We start from the raw sequence: 20,313 nt of genomic DNA, 5'->3' as shown, positions 1-20,313 counted from the left end.
AAAGTGTACATGTGGAGTTAACATAAAGAGACAGAGAACCAACAGAAGAGCTTGGAGTTTATTTAAACTTGATTGAGAAATGAGGAAGATCAGGGGGGAAAGTGTTGAGTGTAGAACCTAGAAACTGGAAGATAGAAATTTGTTCTGATGAAGGATATCAGACAACATCTCATCACTTGAGATCACCTCAACTGAACTCAGACCTGGGTTTGTAAGCAGACCAGTTTTGTTTTTTTTATTCATTACACATTCACATCTCCCCAAACGAACCCGACTTTGTCAAACAAACTAGAGTTTGATTGAAGCCGACTAAGCAGGGCGGTGTGAATGAACCCTTAAACCCACAAACACTTTCAGGCAGTCTGGGTTATCCCAATGGAGAAACTCTCAAACACAAACTCAGTTTTGTGCTGTCTGCAGTCCAGTGCATCAACTAATGTTTACGGTACCGACTTCCACAAGCACATGCAGTCTGTATCTAAATGAAGGGATAAGTGGATTCACATATTGCCGTGCTGTATTCTGTATGAAGTAATTTAATGTTTGTTGTGTTACTCTGCCACCATAATATCTTGATCACAATGTTAACAGTGAACTGTTTTGTTGGGGGTTTTTTCCACCAGGGATTTACGTCTGTAAATTAAAACGGGGAGATAATTCAACTTTCAAACAGAGCATAAATGCCAAAGCCATTCCGATCCCTCAAATCATCGTGAATCCAGTTAACATGTCAGTGGAATATGGCACACAACACTCTGTGTCACTGAACTGCTCTGTCAACAATGGCTACACGGTTACATTTCTGAACACAGGTAAAATCAAAGAAGGAAAAAAACCTAGCTGACTGTCACAATGATGTGATGATATACACAAAGAAACCATCCTCTAATTGAAACTACAGCAGTGTATACACATGTTAAATACATTGACTTGCTGTATTTTCTAACAAAAGATTAGATTTCACTTTAAAAATTAAAGTGAAATCTTGCATCAGTTTCATTCATCCTTACATGTTGATCTACTTTCTTTGGTCTGCCACAAATCGCACTAAACATTGGAGTTTGTGGTTTATTGTGTGACACAATGAGAAACTTAGATTGGCGTCAATACTTTTTCAAGGCCTGCGCTGTAAAAGTTTCTTTAATGAACATCCCCTTTTGCCCTTCAGTAGCATCTAATGTAATGTTGATAACTTTGTGCTTCAGATGTCAAGGAAGCATCTCATGTCACTCATACGTATACAGTGGAAAATTGTTCAATTACAAAGATCTTCACCTGCGCATCAAAAAACTCATCAAAATTTGCCAAGAATATCACACTGATGTTATATCCATCAAATGGTGAGTTTTAATCGAGGCCAAATAACATTCAAATACATGGAGAAAAATATGTCATCATTTTTCAAATGGCAATCTTAACCACAACTAAGTATTTTTCTTTCTCCAAAGATATTATATGTAGAAATGCCAAGTTTGGTAACGGACCGACAGGTTTTGTGGCTAAGTTGGGCTGCAATGAGGGGAAGGTGGGAGAAATAACGGCAGTTTGTCAGTCGGACCATGAATATGGACAGATCCAAGACAACTGTGTTTTAGAAGTTGTGAAGAACCTGCTGGATCAGTCTGAGGTGATCATCATCTTGTTCTCTGGACTTTTCTCACTCTCAATCATTGTATTGAAAAAAAATGTTTCTCTGCTAAACTACATGATACTTAATGAACCTTAATCCAATAATTTTACAAAATGCTGTTGAGAATTTTTTATTTCTTTTGTATATATTTTAGCTTGGACTTGTTTAGTTTATATTTAGCACAAAATAATATACCAAAATTTTAATATCTTTTCAGATCATATTAAAAATATATCTTTTTAAAAAGACACATTTTTTACATATGTTACAGGTTTTGGATGAACTCACTCTTCCACTGTTCTTAGAGCAACTCAGCAATGTGACTGTCCACTTCACTGATGAAATAACTGACTCTCCAGCCGACATTGATGCCATCGTGAGAATCCTTAGTAATGTAGCAAACTTATCATCATCATTAGGAATTAAAATAGAGCAAGATTCAATGACGGTGGGTAAATGTCAGGTTTGTTTTTAAGAGAAATATACATTTCAGATTTAATATATTGATTTTCTGTCATTCCAGAACATCCTGGAAACTGCAGGCACTCTCACTATTGGCAAGGCAAAGACATCGTGGGAATCCCTCAACATCAATACAAGAAACACTGGTGAAACAAAATTAAAAAGTGCCAGCTCTTCACTACTGTACTCCATTGAAAGAATCACATCCCATCTTGTTAACAAGTCCTTCAGCATTGAAACACCCCATATTTGTTTGAACAAATCTACATTCGTGAACACCTTCAGTGGCGACTTAAACTCCTCTGTGAAAATAGACATACCTGACACTGGTGGACGAAGTCACTCGATAACTACAATAATATTTTATTTCATGGATAATGTGCTTCCTGCAAGGGATAAAAGCAATTCATCATCCAAAGTTATCAATGGAAAGGTTGCACTTGTTCGGCCCGAAAACAAAATCACAAATATTTCTTTAGCATTTGATGTTCTACACGATAAGTTGAGAGATCCTGAATGTGTTTTCTGGGATTTCAGCCTGTTTGGTGGTCTTGGAGGATGGAATGATGATGGCTGCATGCTAGTATTTAATGAAAACGAAGTGATCAGCTGCCACTGCAACCACACCACCACGTTTTCTATTCTCATGTCACCCAACAGTCCTGATAATTTTATATTAGCTTACATAACATACAATGGAGTTGCGTATTCCATTGTTTCCTTGATTATATGTCTCATCATTGAAGGCATAATTTGGAAATCAATTGGGGACAACATGACATCGTACTTGCGTCACGTCTCCATCGTCAACATCGCTCTGTCCCTACTGATTGCAGACATTTGGTTCATTGTTGGAGCGGCCATTTCAGACGCTGACCAGAAGAACCCTCCGGCCTGCACAGCCGCGACCTTCTTCATCCACTTTTTCTACCTGGCTCTGTTCTTCTGGATGTTAGCGTCGGCTCTGCTGCTGCTCTACCGGACTCTCAGTGTCTTTGATGGAGGTCTGTCTACAAGAGCCATGCTGATTATTGGATTCTCTTTGGGATATGGAGCGCCACTGATCATTGCAACAATAACAATAGCAGTTACTGCTCCCTCAAATAACTACACCAGAGAAAATAATGTTTGCTGGCTTGCTTGGGATACGCATAAAACGTTACTGGCGTTTGTGATCCCTGCCCTTACAATAGTGGCTATAAACTTCATAATCCTGACTCTGGTGATATCCAAAATGTTGAGAAGAAGAGTCGGACTGATTGGAGCCCAAGCAAGGGAGAGGCATGCCCTGTTGGTTATTATCAGGTGTTTGGCTGTACTAACACCAATTTTTGGTGTAACTTGGGCTTTGGGAATCGGAACTATGGTTTCCCCAGAAAACCTTGGACTCCATGTTGCATTTGCATTATTAAATTCACTTCAGGTAATAATAATTACAAAATTTTCAAACTTTGATTTCTCAACAATACCATTCTGATGTATTGAAACTGCCTTATTTATGTGTTTCTAAAGGGTCTCTGCATTCTATTGTTTGGAACACTGTTGGACAAAAAGGTTAGTGTCTCTTGGATGTCAGACTTGTTGTAACCAAAAATACTATGCGTAAGTTATTGCACTCGAATAAGATGTAATGTTTCCATTGCATTAAACATTTCATGCAGTGTACTAACTTATGACTAACATTTTAGGTAACATCAGAGATAGCAAAGAAATTCTTCTTCCAGAGTAGGACAAAGGTAAGAATAGTTTTGTCAATCAACTTTTATTTCTTTTATTGTTTGTACTTCATGTGTTGTCCTCTAATTTTTCTTCTTGTCCTGGTTTCAGACCACCAGTCCAGCATCCTTTTCCACTCTGGGAAAGTTGTTCTGGAAGTTAAGATCCACAGGTACGTGAGTCTGAAAAGCTTCTTCACTGCTGCTACTCACATGTAGACCTTTTTACAAAGACACCAGCTCCAGTGAAATGCCCTTTTGGTCAAATGTCTATAGAAAACCGTTTTGAGGCCCATCCATTCTTCCTTGATAATCTTAAGATAGGCATGTCAACATCTGCACTACAACATTAAATATACCTCTACACCTAACTTGTAGGGTGCATTCCAATTGAGAAAAGTGAAGAACAGGGAAATGTCCTCTTTCCACAATGGCCTCTCTTTGTTGGTGAAAAATGTTACAATGGTCCTCTCTGTGTTCTTGTAGATAGATACTACATAAACACACAGGTTTGTATTTGTAGCCATAGAAAAACAGCATATGTCCTGAATGTATACTCAGTAACATTCAGGACATATGCTGTTTTCCATTTTGCCCTCTGGGTGGCACTACAGGAGCAAAACAAACACAAACAAAAAAACAAAACAAACAGACTTACCAGTTTGTTTTTGTGGAACATTAGAACATTTAACAATGATGTAAGAACATCAGACATCTTAATTCATACTTTGTAACTTTAAAAAGCACTTATGTCTGTTTGTTTGCACTGTACTTGAAGTAACTTATGTATTGTCTTCAATCAGCATTCAGATGTCTCTGTTTGATGTTACAGGTCTCCGTCAGTAATTGTTTTTTTCTCCTCTCTCACTTCACCATATTGATTTTGCAAAAATTTTTTTAAATAAACATTTTGTTGTTACAGTTTCCCAGAAAGGCTATCATTGGTCTTCTGAAGGATCCTGTGATTGATCCTCCATCAACTGGTTTTTGCTGATGATGCCTCCCAATTTGGAAAGTTGACCGTCTGAGCAAAACAGCTTCAAAGTCCCAGTGATGGAAGAAGTAGTTTGATTTTTGATGTGTTGTTAAAACGTTAAGCTTGATGTATTTTCTTGTTGTTGTTTAAGTTGAAGGTGACACTAAAATGGCAGAGCAGTGTTATATTTGCTTGTTTGTTACAATCTGCCAGAATCAATTGTTTCATGTTTGATAAATGCCAGAGTCCCTCAGCTTTTACAAAGTGGATTGAGAAGTGAATGTTACTGTTTTTACTATTTCTAAGTTTGCATTCTCTTACCTCAATATTATGGGAACCTGAACTGAAAGTCGGGTACTTAGTATTTATTATGTGCTTTCTTTTGTTTGTTTGTTTTTTTTTCTCTTTTTTTTTTTTTTATATTTTAGAAGTTCATGCAAATGCTACTTGATGCTTTGATGATATAGTTTGTTTAAGTAGTCTGGTATTACTTAGAGCATGTGAGCTTCGACCCATTAATTTCTAACTGATCATTGTTTTTCTTTTTACAAACTGTAACCATTTGATTTTACTCATAAAAACGTTTCATCCAAAACTACTGATCCTACTTTAGTAATCCAAATCTCTGCAAGAGCAATGACGTCTTTCTTGAAATAACCGTGTAACCTATTTTGAAACTTTTAATCTACAAGATATGTTTCCATAAAGTACTTCTTTTTATTTTCTACACTTACATAATCCTGTTCAGGATTTTTCAAAGGGAGTTTTATATGATGCCATTTTATAGCACAATCATGTTATCTTTAGTTATAAAAATGCTGTATATATCAAATATGGCTTAAAAGAAACACGATGACTTGAAATTGTGGCTGTTTCTTTAAGCTCCTCCTCTTTCTTACAGCCCCTTGTCATCACAACGTTCCTCCATTATGCTGTTTGCAACTGTTCTTGTCAATCAATCAATAAAATTGCTTGGCTTTGTACTTGTATAGTGCCTCATCAAGTCCAGAGGACCCCAAAGCGCTTCACAGTCATTCACCCATTCACACACACGCATACAGAAGTGGCAAACTACTGGATAGTAGCCACAGCTGGCCTGGGGGCAACCTGTTGGTCTCTCTGACCACCATCAATCAAGTTTATTTGCATAACACATTTCAGAAACACAGCAGTTCAAAGTACTTTACATAGTGAACACATAAGAACAAACATGAACATTATATAGTCAACAGTGGAGAAAACCAAAAACAGACATTATATTTTGTCAAGTGCCATCATCAACACACATCAAATGTGTTGGTTAATGTTTCATTTCTTAGGAGATTTGCATTGAGAAATAGTTTGTATAATTCCAAGGTCCCTCTTGAAAATGAGATCTAGATCTCAACGGGGTTTACCTGGTTAAATAAAGGACTTAATAAGATCAGCAGACACCAGCGCAGTTCCACCAGGTACACAGAAAATTCTGCAGAGTTAAATCAACACTATGGCAAGTCTATTTGGTTCTTGTCAGAACTGGTGTTAATTTAACTCTTTCAGAGTTATTTCAACAAGAAATTTAGCAATTTTAACACTTGAAATATCTAATCAAACTATTGTTGAAATAACTCTGTAAGAGTTAAATTAATGTCAGTTCTTAAAAGGACCAAATTGGCATAGTGTTAATTTAACTCAGCAGATTTTGTTATGTATTTGCTAATTGCTGCTGTCGCTAGTCTGAAGGAGCTCAGTGGGGGAGATGTTCTGGGCTGGAAGTCACAGCTCCAAGGAGCTTTGGGTTACCAGACTCCTGGTCATTATGTAATGAGCAGGCGTTTAGGCACCCTGAATGGATGCAATAGGAGATTCTAGAATTCCTCAAACATGCAAGAAAAAATCAAAACGTACTCCAGGTATGATTTTGATGAGGGAATAATATCACAACATGAGATAAGACTCAGAACACTCGATTATACATCGTGCCTTACTCCTCACCACCAGCCCTCCTTTAAAGCTCTGCTAGTTTTTCCAGAAAAGTCAATTAACCATCTCTCCTCGTCCAGACCTAAGAGTCCACTTTCTCTTAAGAGACACTAGTTTATATTTGCACCAAAGTCTTAACCAAACCTCTAAAGAAATTGTCTAAAAGAAAAAAATAGCTATAGTTTATGCAGCTATTGTAAACTTTACATATATTCGTGTGTCTCTTGCTCCCCTGAAAGTCAGAATGCTAAAATCTGGCTCAAACAAGCATTAGAGAGAGACATGAAAACAAAGGTCTCTCTGAAATCGTCTTAAGGAAGTTCATGTTTACTAGATGGAACCAGTTTACATAAAGTTGCTCTTCAGGTACAAAACTACCTGAGAGCTTTTTCTGGTTCTGATTGTTCTGATGCATTGTAACTTTGGTGGACAGATGCTGTGCAACATTCTTTATGTGGGTGGAGAATCTTTTTCTTTGTTTTGCCTAAATTTGTGTTAAGGGTTTTTGTGTTTGTATATTACAAGAACATAAATTGACTAGAAAATGGTGCAAATATGGATGCAAACTGAAATAAAATGTCACTAAATGTTATTTTTGGACACCAAAACTAATCAAGTTACCAACGTAGGTTTGGCACAGATTGTGCATTCATGCAAAATACTCCAGGAAGTTCACAAAAGGTGTTTTCCCTGTTTGGAAAACTTTTGGTCTTTGTCTTTAAAGAAGAGCTGCAAAATAAACATGCACTCAAGACACCAGCCTCTTTGGAAGCCAGGCTGCATGGAGAGGTAAAGTAATTTGATTCCTATCCTACAAAACTCTATTCTACTTTTATCCCTTAACGCCCAGTTTAGCAGAACTTTATATTCAAAAACTGATTTCCTTTAGCTTCTCAACTCCTAACATTAATTTCCTGCTTGTAGTACAAAAAGAAGAATTTTGTGCACTTACTGAATGCAAAATAAAATCACTCTACCGTATTTTCACTCTCAATTAGCAGACAGGGACGCACCAAATGTCAAGCACTTATCTATTTTTCTAAAATCGAAAAGGAAAATGTTTGAAATTCAAAGTTTCTGATGATGTGATATGCTGCTTAAATCACCAGTAAATTAAGAGTTTAGGGAACTCTTACTTTACTGTCTTACTGCTTTTGGTCAAATTGTTAGAAGCTTTATCTCAAACCATCTCTGATTGCAGGGACAGCTTTCATCTACAGACTGAGGTAAAAAGAAAAGGGAAAACAACAAAGTGATGAATGCTTGTTTGCTCAACAGGAATTTGTAATTATAGTGTGGGACATTTTATCTGTGTACTAAACTGTTAGATGGTTAATATTGTGATATATTTCTCAGCCATAACATTCATACCGTAATCTCAGGCCATACCACAATAATGAAGACAATATTGTCTCTTACTCTTGACTAGTTTGGTCGGACTCTACAATGAAACAAAAAGCTGTGTATTTTTGCTTAATGTACTTTATGTGTAGGGCTTTTTAGCGCTTAAAAAGTTACAGCGTTTTTGTTAACAAGTGACCTTATGCCTCAAATTCTTATTTATTAAAATGTTACTGACACCATCAGAGGCTGGCAGGAAACAACATTCAATCAAATAGGTGACAATCTTTAAGTCTTTGTCTTTCAACAGTTGGCGTCTAACTTTGTAACTATTTACTTACTACGTGGCTATCCCCATCGAGGCTATCAGAGGTAAAAATGGTGGGTCACCTCAGTGACCCCATACTGCCCCATTCCTTCCACAGGTCAAGGTGGCAGGGCAGTAAAAAGTCAGGGTTACGATTCTTATGCCAGACGGTCACCACCAAGCTACAGGGAAGCAGGACTGATGGAAAAAGAAACCTTTTGAAAGCTGAGCTTACAGTGCTGTCTGAGAGGAATGTTCTCAAACGGGATAAATAACCACATGCAAGTGTTTTGTTTCTTTTTTTTGGTGATGATTTCCTTGTAGCTTTTCCTAGAATCAGTTGTGTTGTCAAATATGAACAGTGTTCCACATATTAGATACAGCGAAATATGGTTTTTCAGTAATGGTGATGTTTAACTTTTCTGCAGTGAGGATGGCTTTACCAAAGGTGATCCGATTGGCTGTTGTTCTTTTGGTTATATGTTGCGCTCTGGACCAGCCCGGATTCAGACACTCTGTGTCCGTCTTCTTTGAGGTCAGCATAAAAAAGAGTTATGCAACAAGTTGTAGTAGCACACCTGGAAAAATTAAAATATGGTACAAACCAATGATGTTTCTTTTTGATACCGTAAATAGTTAGATGTTGATACGTTTTGGACTGATCTGTGTGTTTTTACAGGAACTGACGGCTGTTAAAACAGCCAGCATTCATGTTAGAGAGAAAAGAGACAGTGAGTCACCCCAATGCACAGTGGCTGTTGCCTACGTATCGGTGTAAGTTTTGTGAAGAATGATGGGCTCGGATATGTTATGGTCTTTCTTTGTCTGTGTTCACTTTAGCTTTTACGAATGTCACTGATTACGAGTTTCAAGTTATTTTAAGCCTTTCTGAGCTGGAGATTCTTCAGACGATTCTCAACAACCTCAGTTTTCCCATAACCATCAACAGCACCAGTGAGATTTCCAACATTGACGCCACGACAGGTACAGTGTAGTTTAGCATTTCATATTTATGGATATTCATTCCTCTCTCAGAAATAACATTTACAATTTCCACTGTGTGCTGTTGTTTTTTTTCTCCCTCCCCTCCACAGTGTGTTCACGAAATACAAGTGGGTATCAGTGTGTGTGTGAGGAGAACTTTGCCTGGTCTTATAACAGCTGTATTACCTATGGAGTGTGTGACGCCATCGATGGTGACACATGTGGCTGCATTAACGAGCTTCCAGCTGATGGTCAGTTCTGCCAGCTGAACAGCAGCCAAACAGGTAGGTTTAGAAGCTCTTAGAAGCATATTATGTAAAATCGACTTTTTTTAGCTTTACATCATGATGTTATTTCCTCATCAAAAACATACCTGGAGTGTTGCTTTGATTCTTTCATGCATGTTTGGCAAATCCTTTAATCTCCATGGCAACCATTCAGCTGTGCAAAACGCCTGGGTGGACATAGCTCCGCTTTTGAGGACAAAGCTCCTCCTCGGAGCTGCAGTTTCCAAACCGAGTTTCTGCCTCACAGAACAGCCCTCAGCTCTCTCAGTTCCTTCAGACTAGCCAGTAGCAATTAGCAAACACCTGGTGAGCTCATCATACGAGCAACTTCTCAGAATAACGTTGGTAAAAACATTTTTAAACGGTTAATGGAGTAGCCATGTTGTGATGACTTCCTGAAGACAGGCTTTCAGAAAGAGGAGATTTTAAAGAGACAGAGACCTGATTTCAAGGCAACAAGGTAACATAATTACTTGATTGTGTTATAAAATAGCTCTATGTGTCTGGAAGATACACAGTCCTGCCCCTTTAAATGTGACCAAATTCTGTTTCTGTAGTTCATTTGTGTTTACTAAATGGCCGATTAATAAATGTGAAGTGAAAGACATTTTTTTCTTACTTGCATGAACTTTTACATTAGGATGACCAAAGCGATCTATCTACTTTGTAAGCTTCTGTGAGATGAAATGTAAAGTCTACAGCAACATCTCAGGACATCCAACCAGGAAGTCAAAGCTTTCCCATAAATGACTCTTGGCTCCAAATGAGCATTCCACCAAATTAGTTACAAGATGGTTAGAGGATAACGCAGTAGATATTTCAGAGTTGCTGGTTATCACAAAGTCTTGATTTCCATCCCATAAAAAATATGTGTGCAGAGCTGAAACTGTGCGAGTTCGGTCCACCTGACTCTTACATCAGCTCTGTTCTAATGTAGGTCAAAAAAATTTAAAGGATTCTTAAAATGTATAACCTCAGTCATTGTTTAAAGGTAGTTCCAACAAATATTAAGAAAGTGTATGTAGACTTCTGACTACTCTATAACATGTCATCCATTCTGGCATGTAGCAATTTGCATTTTCAACTAGCCTAAAGCTGGTTGAGCCCAGCTGAATGTGGGAGGATAAACTCATAGACAACAGATCATTTATCATTGATGACTTTGTGTTTTTATGATGTGTCATCCAACACACTGTGCTTTGATTTACATAAGCAGGAAACAGGAAGGAAAATGCTTCCATGCCTGTGTGGGCAAAAGAAAAAGAATGTGTTGCTCTCAAACACGTTGGACTTGTTTTCTTGAAACTGCAACGTTGTTAATTTGTCTGCAGTAAGAAGCAGCAGAGTTTATACAGGCCTTAGAGAAGGTCTCATTACTCTCATTTCCTCAACCCTGACAATGAATGAAGCAGACATGTTTATGCACAATGTTTTTATTTGAGCTGCAATAGGAAATTGTTTTACTTCAAATTTTGATAAGTGTGTCTGTCTCTACTAATAATGTTTGTAAAATTTTCAGTCACCACCCAAACACCATCCTCTACAACAGCTCAAGGTATGAATATAATGGATAATGTGTTTGTGTATTTTAAACTCTTTTTCCATTTGATAGTTTTCAAACTTTTTCTAACACTTGGATAAATATTGCGTTTTCTAAGTTCAGTCAGCATCGACTGAAGATAAACGTTACAGTATGTAACACAGTTGATCAGAACTAATAATTTTATTCATCTACAGTCCTTGATCAGTTAATGCAGTTTTACTGGGGAATTCAGTAATTTTACTCCAAAATTACATTTTCCAAGTGTGAAAATGCAAAAATAACAAAGAAAATGTTGAATTTTAAGTGTTAAATTCCAAGGCTTCCTAAGTACCAGTATCTTTAAATGTTTCATTTGCATTTCTGAGATTGGCTTTGGGATCAAACCTTCATACTGCTTCTTTTAGTGAACATGCTGGTGCACTGTTGTTTAGAAATTAAAGGGATTTAATGTTTCCTTGTATTAGTAATAGTAGCTTGCATGGTCAATGGAAATGTCAATTCCGACTGGTTTCCATTTGAACTGGAAAACATTAGTAGCTCTTTATGCTTTTTCTTGGTTTATTTTACTTTTATATATTTGTTTTTAATGGCAAATGATTCTCATCAGCATTTTCTCTGAGTTACACCAGAGATGAAATATCTTTGTTAAGACTGAATCACTCAAATTCCTGGTAGATTTAAAATTAAAAACATATTTTTCTTTTTCTTTTTTACTTTTACCAACATGTTTCTAACTGGAAGTAAGAAAACATTTTCAAGTCGTCATCCAACTTGAACATGACAGAGAACATAGATATGGATATCGATTCAGATGAATCAAAAATTTCATTTTTTTTCTTTTTTAGATTGGACATTTAAAAGTTTTGTTGTATTTTGACAGATGCTATCATTTTCATTCAAAGAAAAACGTTTCGGTTGAATTGAAATATTTTATTTTTCTATATTTACCAGCCTTATGAATAATCTTGGGCTTCACTGTCCTTACCGTGGCTCACATAGTGACGTGTATGCTGCTGTAAATCTTTGTGCTGTATGATTGTGTCTTCTTCCTTCACATCCACAGAGCTGGTGGACTTCGATGTGACCCTTGACCTCCAGATTCCGCTATTCGGTGTTCCAGACGACATACTTGAGTTGATCAGAAGCGTTCTGGGGAATGAAACCTTCCCTGCAACCATCTCACAGTCTTTGGAAGTGAAAGAGTTGCTACTAACCACAGGTAACACTTTTTCAACAATTAGTCTTAAGAGTGTGTGAGTGCAGTCCTCGCCAACTTCTTGATGTTTTTTGCTGATGAAATAATTCAGCATTTTGTTCACATGGATCGGAGAAAAATCTTAAAGTAGCAGAAAACTGGCAACTCGTTTGAACCTTTTTCTTAACCAGATGTTGCACAAATCAGTGGTTGAAGTGGGTAAAATTATAAATTAACCGTCAATAATCTGACCCCTTTATTCAGTAACGAGTAATCTAACACGTTATCATTTCCAATCCAGTAATCAGATTAAAGATACTTATTTGAAGCCTTTTTATTTTTTATCATTTTCCTTACAGCAAAGATATTTAGTTTCTTTCCTCTTGCGTCTCAGGGAGTGACGCCTGAACGATTCCCTGATGTTATCAGCGTGAGGGAAACTTACGCTGATAGTGTGAACTCAAACAATGGAGGGAGGAGAAAGGTGAACGTTTTCTAGCTGGAAATACAGGCGACATTTTGAGTTTGTCAGCTAAAGGAGACAATATCATATCAAGGTTTGCTGTACACTGTGCTGACCACCAACTTTTACCTACATAAAGAAAAGCATGAAATTTGACAAAACATTTGGAGTCGCAGCAAATGTACAGTCAAACTGACAGAACAATCTCAGCAGGTGTAGGAGACCTGAGATCTCCCACCGTCCAAAAGACAAAAGCTGGACTTTGATTCAAAACCAGGAAGTGAAGGAGAGTTGAAGAAGTTGGTCGGACCAAATGTTGCAGATGAAAATCTGCCCTTCCACACAGTACACTGTCCCTACTTTTATGTCATAGTAAGCAAGATTCCTCCTACTGTCAGTTCCTCTCAGAACATGTTTTTTTTTTTCTTTCCTGGTCAACGTAACTAATAAAGTTATTTGTGACTTAACTTAGTTACTTTTAAAATCAGGTAATCAGTAAAGTAACTAGGTTACTTTTTCAAGGCATAATCAGAAATCAAGTTTCTTTTTCAAAAGTAACGATACCATCACAGCCTATTTACATGGTCTGATGACTCCAAAGCACTTCACCAGACACCCACCAGCATATGGATGGTGATAAACTACCTTATAGCAGGTAAAGTGTATAAAGTGTCTTGTCCAACTGGGAGTTTGAACCGGTAGCCCCCATCTCCTGGGCTGCTGGCCCGCCTGCAATCCGTCATTTAATAGTTGTTCTACAATCACAAATTTAACAACACACTTACGTTATAAATGGTTTAGAAATGTTAAACATGCCATGTTAAAACAGTGATTGTAGGATAGTATTTCCTATGCGTTTTAAATCTATAACAATCACTTCTAATCAGAAGTAGCAGAGAGTGGTTCACTTAAATCTGTGATGCTAATAATAAACAATTCTATGACGCTGCTTGTCTAAAACACACAGCCTGCTCTCCAAACTCCTCTGACACACTGCTGTGTGATTGTGAGGATGGTTTTTCTTGGCCATGTGACAAATGCAACAGCAGCAACTCATGCAGCGACGTCAGCAGTCAAACCTGTACGTGCATATATGGACGTCCCTCTGACAACGAGTTCTGCCAGCCAATCACAAGTAAGTGAAATCTTGTTGAGTTGATATTTATGCAATTTGATTTGAACTGTGTAACTGTGTCTAGGTGATATGATTTTAATTATGACTTAGGGTTTTGTATTTTTTGGGAAATGAAACACAAAAATTTCATCTCCTGTTGTTCCACAGATAACTCCTTCTGCCCAGCTCCACCTCCAGGTATGTAAAGGATAAAGACATCAACAAAGTTTGCAGTCTGCTCCTGAAAACACTTTAAACAAACTCTGAAACAACGTGAAACAGGCTTGTTTGTTTTTAAGCGAACAGGATTTATATATGTTATGGAATATATTAGTGTTATGTCACATGAAAGGTAGAAAAAGGTCTGAAATGATTAGCATTTTAGCAACTATATGTAATTTTAAGCAATCTTACTTCAAACTGATAGCCTCTGCAAAAGTTTGCTTTGTAGAAAACAGTTGTTACACTGTTTATATTTTTACGTATGAAAGAATGTAAGGCCGATAATCTGCTTTTTTTTTTTTAATTAAAGTATTGACAACGATGACAACAGCCATGCCAAGTACAACAACACCATCTCCTCCAACAACTTCCGGTATGACCCTAAATATGCTACAAATCAAGTTCTGGGTGCGAGTTTAAGAAGATCGCTGTAGTTTAGTGGACGAAGCAGCAGACGTTATGAAGAAAAAATGAGAGAAAAGGATCAAAGTTATATGTTTACAGTTCTGAATGTGGTTTTCTGTGATCATATTTGTGTAAGTTCAAAAAGAAGTATAGATGTGTACAGAACAGTTAAGCACAAGTGTTTAAATGTCAGCAACTGATGTGGGAAAATTGAAGAAATAAGTGATGTTTTGTTCTTAAACTACCAGAGGAAAAAACATGAAGCAAGACATTTTAATTGATCTGAACTAATTCATGTCTTAAGCACTGTGCTTCAAAAAGTAGGTATAAAATTGCACTATATTGCCAAAAGTATTGGCTCACTTACACACAAGAACTTAAATGACCTCCCATACTTATTCCAAACGCTTTAATATGCCTGTAGCCCCTTATTGCGTCTAAAACAGCTCCAACTCTTGTTGAGTGGCTGATTACAAGGATTAAGGATATATGTTCATTAGATTTTTAAAAAAACATTTTCCTAAAAAAAAAACAAATAAATAAACATCCTTAATTGTCTGTTTTTTCTGTAAAACAGACCTGTGTCAAAATCCCATTTGCACCAGCATGTATACTTGACACAATGCAGTCAGGCAAGTGTCATTCTCTCTACAGCTGCCAAACCCAGATTGTTTTATTGGATTCCGAGAAAATATGATTCACACCAGAAAGCATGTCTCTCAGCTCCAGAGTTCAGTGCCTTTAGTGCTCCACTGCACCTGATGCCTGGCATTGCAAAGAAGGTTTGGTCATTGACGTCCATGATGCTCAGTATGCACGTTTCTGGATCGACTCTGAAAGCCAGGTTTGCTGCAAGTGACAATGCAGGAAATTGGCAACCTATGTGCACAATGCTGCCCTCTACTGATGCAAGTCTGCGATTATACACAGCCTGTCACTTTGTGATGGAGTTTCGTTCATTTCTCTTTGAAGTAATGCCACTAAGACCATATTGGAGTTCACCATGTAAGTCTGCTTGCCCAGGTCTTGGGTTTTATACACCGTGGCCAAGAAAGTGGTTTGAACACCGAATTTAATATTTTGAAGCAATGACTCAAAAGAAAAATATGGAGGAAAAGAAAGTCAGAAAATTTTGACATGAACAGGTTGAAATATTTTTTATTTTATTTTACAGTAACATCAACCATTCTGACAACCACATCATCTCCTCCAACACCTTATGGTATGATACACTAAATGTTAGTCGGTAACAATTAATTTCTCTGACTTGGATCTTGAAATTCCCATTTTTGAATATATCAGGGAAAAAATACCAAAAAGGACACCTAGACAGATCAAATGTATAGCCATGGAGGAAGTGAGAACTCAGAATAAGCAAACCTTTCACCATGACAATTTAAGCAATTGTTTAAATCCTAAACAGACCTTTGAAACTGATTTGAGATGACTGTAAGATCTTTTTATAATTACAGAAACACCAATTGTCATCTCAACTACATCGTCTCCTTCAAAACCTTATGGTATGAAACAGATTGCAAGGTTTTTTCCAGGTCAAGTAAGAAGAAATGACGAGTGTTTACATTTTGCTCACATAATCCGACAATGTGCACACTAATATAATTACCCACATAAGACACTATACATTGCACCATAAAGAACTCTCTCTTTTGTCCCACCATTGAGTAAGATGTTCTATGGTAAAAAGTCTGTTGATTTTGACACAGACCGGGAGCTCTAGCAACTTTTTAGTAACATCTATACAAATAGTGATCAAGTATCTCTTATGCTAAAGGTGCTCTTATGCTAAGTGCTTAAAGGTTTCTCTGGATGACAGTTTGCTTGATTAAAAAAAATGATGATGAGTTGTCATCTGTTCACCTCAACAGAATTAAAGGACATTGACGTTGTTCTTGATTTGCACATCCCGTTCTCCAACGTTCCGCCCAATATCATTGATTTGATAAGAACAGATTTGGAAAATGAAGCATTTCCTGTGACAGTCTCAAAGTTTGTAGAAGTGATAGAATTAAACTTGACGACAGGTAAGAGAGTATGTTCAAGCCTAATTTGTAAAGTTAGCTTTACTGCTTCTGACAATGATGATTTTATCCTTTTAAATGTCACCAGCCTGCTCTCCAAACGCTACTGATGGACTGAGGTGTGAATGTGAGGATGGCTATGCTTGGCCGTGTGACATGTGCAATGGAAGCAATTCATGCAAAGATGTCAGCAGTCAAACTTGTACATGCAAATATGGACTTCTTTCCAATGAAGAGTTCTGTCAACCAAACACAAGTAAACTTGATCATTTTTGTTTAAGGCATTACTAAAACAAGGAGATTCTGCTTTTTTTTTTTAAATAGATGAAATTATATCATTTTTAACTGAAGCATTTATGTCTTTGCTTGCAGACATTGATTTGTGTCCCACAAGTTCTCCAGGTATGGAAACACATAGCTCTGGGTTGTAGCTTATGATCTGCTCCAGACAGTATTGTACTTTAACCTTTTTTTCCTTGGAGGACAAAAAGATTACAGTTAACTAAAATGATTTAACCACCAAAGTGAAATATGTGTTTAATAAATACTTTAGCACAAGTAACGTAAAAGCATTTTATAAGTGTCACATGTACAGCAAAAGTGGCAGTGTTCTATTTTATCAGTAATGTTCAGACGTTTGCGTCTTTCTGATTTTTCTGCTTCCATCTTGTCTCACTGTACATATAAACATAATGAGATCTAAAAAGCTTGGTTAGGGAAAACGATCACATTGATGTGTTATCAATATCCACATGCAAAATCCATGCTAATTTTTCTCTGTCCTGGATAGCATTGTGAAAGTTATAAGAGGAGAAAGTGAGTCAGAATAATTGTAATGGTATTGTTTTGATCATTTAAAGAAGAAATCAAAAAATGAAAGTCAAATGTGATTAATTGTACCGCTGAAATACTGACCAGTAATGACAAGGATGTTATCTCTGTCAACAACTACAACACTAATTCTAACCACTTTAATTGTCATCAACGATAACGTCCACGGCAACAGCCATTCCAACCACTACAACTGTTATGGCAACCACTACAACTGCCATTCCAACCACAATGACTTCAATCCCAACCACATCAACTGCCATGCCAACCACATCTGTCATGCCTTCCACTATGACTGCCATGCCAACCATGGAAACAGGCTATCCGAATACATCAACTCCTTCATCAACTTATGGTATAGTATTCAATTCAATTTACTGCTACTAAGTCTTTATTACTAAGATTACTCACAAGTTTGATATTCATGAAGTTTTTCTTATAGCCATCAGTTCTGATGACTCAGCAAGGGTTCTACTAATAAGGATAAATATTAAAACCATTAGCTCATTTTTAAACATGTTGGCCGTTGATTGTAAGGGATATGTCTCATACCGTACACCTTAATGCATGTCCTAAAAAAGTATTTTTAAGAAAGGTTGGAAAATATCTGGGATGTAAATGTTCTGTTCAGATAACACACAGTATTAATGAGTTGTGAATAAATTAAATCTGTGAAACATTTCTATGTTTTAGCATCAATACTGAAATGCATGTGGTTTTCTCACATTCTAGTGGAACTTTATGTGCTCCATGAATTGTTCATCCCAGTCGCCAGTGTGGTACCAAACATAGTTGACTTATTCAGAGCAGCACTCAAAAATGAAAGCTTCCCTGTAACCCTCACATCTTCTTTAAAAGTTATAGAACTAAATATAACAACAGGTAAGTTATTCATTACATATTTAATAAGATTTTATGCAAATAAATAAACGTACTGTAAGATAAAATTGGGCAAAATATCTTTAACAGTCTGTCATCCAAACTCCACTTATGGCCTGGAATGCAAATGTGAGGATGGTTTTGGTTGGCCATGTGAGATGTGCAACAGCTACAATTCATGCAGTAGTGACAGCAGTCAAACCTGTACATGCATTTATGAACCATCATTTGCACACCAGTACTGTCAGCCAATCACAGGTATAGTTTTAAAAAATTGCTTTCTGGGATCTGCATAAACTACTCAAACAATAATTTTGGATTCCTCTCTCCACAGATATCACTCTGTGTCCAGGTATGAAGACTATGTTATTGCACCAAATTTTCAATTATTAGTGTTTTCATTGACATTTGAAGTCACCATTTCATTTTCTATTTTGACAGTGCCAAACACAACAACAATACCAGAAATGACAGCAGCGACAAACGCTACAACGCCAGAAATACCAACAGCGACAAACGCTACAACGCCAGAAATACCAACAGCCACAAACGCAACAACACCACCAGAAATACCAACAGTGACAAACGCAACAAAGCCAGAAATACCAACAACGACAAATGCAACAACGCCACCAGAAATAACAATGGCAAACTCGACAACACCAGAAATACCAAATGCGACAAACGCAACAACGCTAGAAATGCCAACAGTGACAAATGCAACAACGCCAGAAATGCCAACAGCGACAAACGCAACAACGCCAGAAATGCAAACAGTGACAAATGCAACAACGCCAGAAATACCAACAGCGACAGACGCAACAATGCCAGAAATACCAACAGCAACAAATGCAACAACGCCAGAAATGCCAACAGTGACAAACGCAACAACGCCAGAAATGCCAACAGTGACAAATGCAACAACGCCAGAAATACCAACAGCGACAGACGCAACAATGCCAGAAATACCAACAGCAACAAATGCAACAACGCCAGAAATACCAACAGCGACAAACGCAACAACGCCACCAGAAATGCCAACAGCGGCAAATGCAACAACGCCACCAGAAATACCAACAGCGGCAAACGCATCAACGCCACCAGAAATACCAACAGCTGCAAACACAACAACACCAGAAATACCAACAGCGACAAACGCAACAACACCACCAGAAATACCAACAGCCACAAACGCAAGAACGCTAGAAATACCAACAGCGACAAATGCAACAACGCCAGAAATACCAACAGCCACAAACGCAACAACGCTAGAAATACCAACAGCGACAAATGCAACAGCACCAGAAATACAAACAGCGACAAACGCAACAACGCCAGAAATACCAACAGCGACAAACGCAACAACGCCAGAAATACCAACAGCGACAAACGCAACAACGCCAGAAATACCAACAGCGACAAATGCAACAACGCCAGAAATGCCAACAGCGACAAACGCAACAACGCCAGAAATACCAACAGCGACAAATGCAACAACGCCAGAAATACCAACAGCGACAAAAGCAACAACGCCAGAAATACCAACAGTGATAAATGCAACAACGTCAGAAATACCAACAGCGACAAATTCAACAACGCCAGAAATACCAACAGCGACAAACGCAACAACGCCAGAAATACCAACAGCGACAAACGCAACAACGCCAGAAATACCAACAGCGACAAATGCAACAAGCCCGGAAATACCACCAGCAACAAATGCAACAACGCCAGAAATACCAACAGCGACAAACGCAACAACGCCAGAAATACCAACAGCGACAAATGCAACAACGTCAGAAATGCCAACAGTGACAAATGCAACAACGCCAGAAATACCAACAGTGACAAATGCAACAACGCCAGAAATGCCAACAGCGACAAACGCAACAACGCCAGAAATGCCAACAGCGACAAACGCAACAACGCCAGAAATGCCAACAGCGACAAACGCAACA

At 37.6% G+C, this 20,313-nt stretch overlaps 2 protein-coding genes and 1 long non-coding RNA gene across 4 annotated transcripts; all 3 read left to right on the top strand.

Moving 5' to 3' along the window:
• The first annotated feature begins 34 nt into the window (after positions 1–34).
• On the top strand, positions 35–1,647 carry LOC145549808 (uncharacterized). The gene is made up of 3 exons (XR_014085662.1): positions 35–812; positions 1,206–1,340; positions 1,449–1,647. It is a non-coding gene; the product is annotated as an uncharacterized LOC145549808 (long non-coding RNA).
• Positions 1,648–1,832: 185 nt separating this feature from the next.
• LOC103457963 (adhesion G-protein coupled receptor F1-like) lies at positions 1,833–4,026 on the top strand. The gene is made up of 4 exons (XM_081602814.1): positions 1,833–2,078; positions 2,154–3,515; positions 3,781–3,817; positions 3,920–4,026. The coding sequence occupies exons 1-4, from the start codon at positions 1,893–1,895 to the stop codon at positions 4,024–4,026; spliced, it is 1,692 nt and encodes a 563-aa protein (XP_081458940.1). The 5' UTR covers positions 1,833–1,892.
• A 3,282-nt stretch (positions 4,027–7,308) lies between these two features.
• Positions 7,309–18,612, top strand: LOC145549755 (adhesion G protein-coupled receptor F5-like). Of its 2 annotated transcripts, XM_081602509.1 has the most exons (16): positions 7,309–7,534; positions 8,822–8,928; positions 9,073–9,124; positions 9,234–9,377; positions 9,488–9,661; positions 11,184–11,219; positions 12,271–12,426; positions 13,833–14,177; positions 14,512–14,574; positions 15,781–15,828; positions 16,079–16,648; positions 16,734–16,901; positions 17,018–17,047; positions 17,652–17,831; positions 18,209–18,358; positions 18,446–18,612. In XM_081602509.1, the coding sequence occupies exons 2-8, from the start codon at positions 8,827–8,829 to the stop codon at positions 14,006–14,008; spliced, it is 840 nt and encodes a 279-aa protein (XP_081458635.1). In that variant the 5' UTR covers positions 7,309–7,534; positions 8,822–8,826; the 3' UTR covers positions 14,009–14,177; positions 14,512–14,574; positions 15,781–15,828; positions 16,079–16,648; positions 16,734–16,901; positions 17,018–17,047; positions 17,652–17,831; positions 18,209–18,358; positions 18,446–18,612. The 2 variants fall into 2 exon arrangements, with proteins under 2 accessions (XP_081458635.1, XP_081458634.1); XM_081602508.1 differs by lacking the exon at positions 7,309–7,534 and having other exon boundaries at positions 8,667–8,928.
• The last annotated feature ends 1,701 nt before the right edge of the window (positions 18,613–20,313 follow it).

This window comes from Poecilia reticulata, chromosome 21 (genome assembly GCF_904066995.2).
Source record: "Poecilia reticulata chromosome 21, P_reticulata-male-v2, whole genome shotgun sequence".
In the NCBI taxonomy this organism is placed as follows: Eukaryota; Metazoa; Chordata; class Actinopteri; order Cyprinodontiformes; family Poeciliidae; genus Poecilia; species Poecilia reticulata.
Note: the sequence above shows the minus strand (reverse complement) of the source record. Positions and strands in the feature narration are given on the sequence as shown.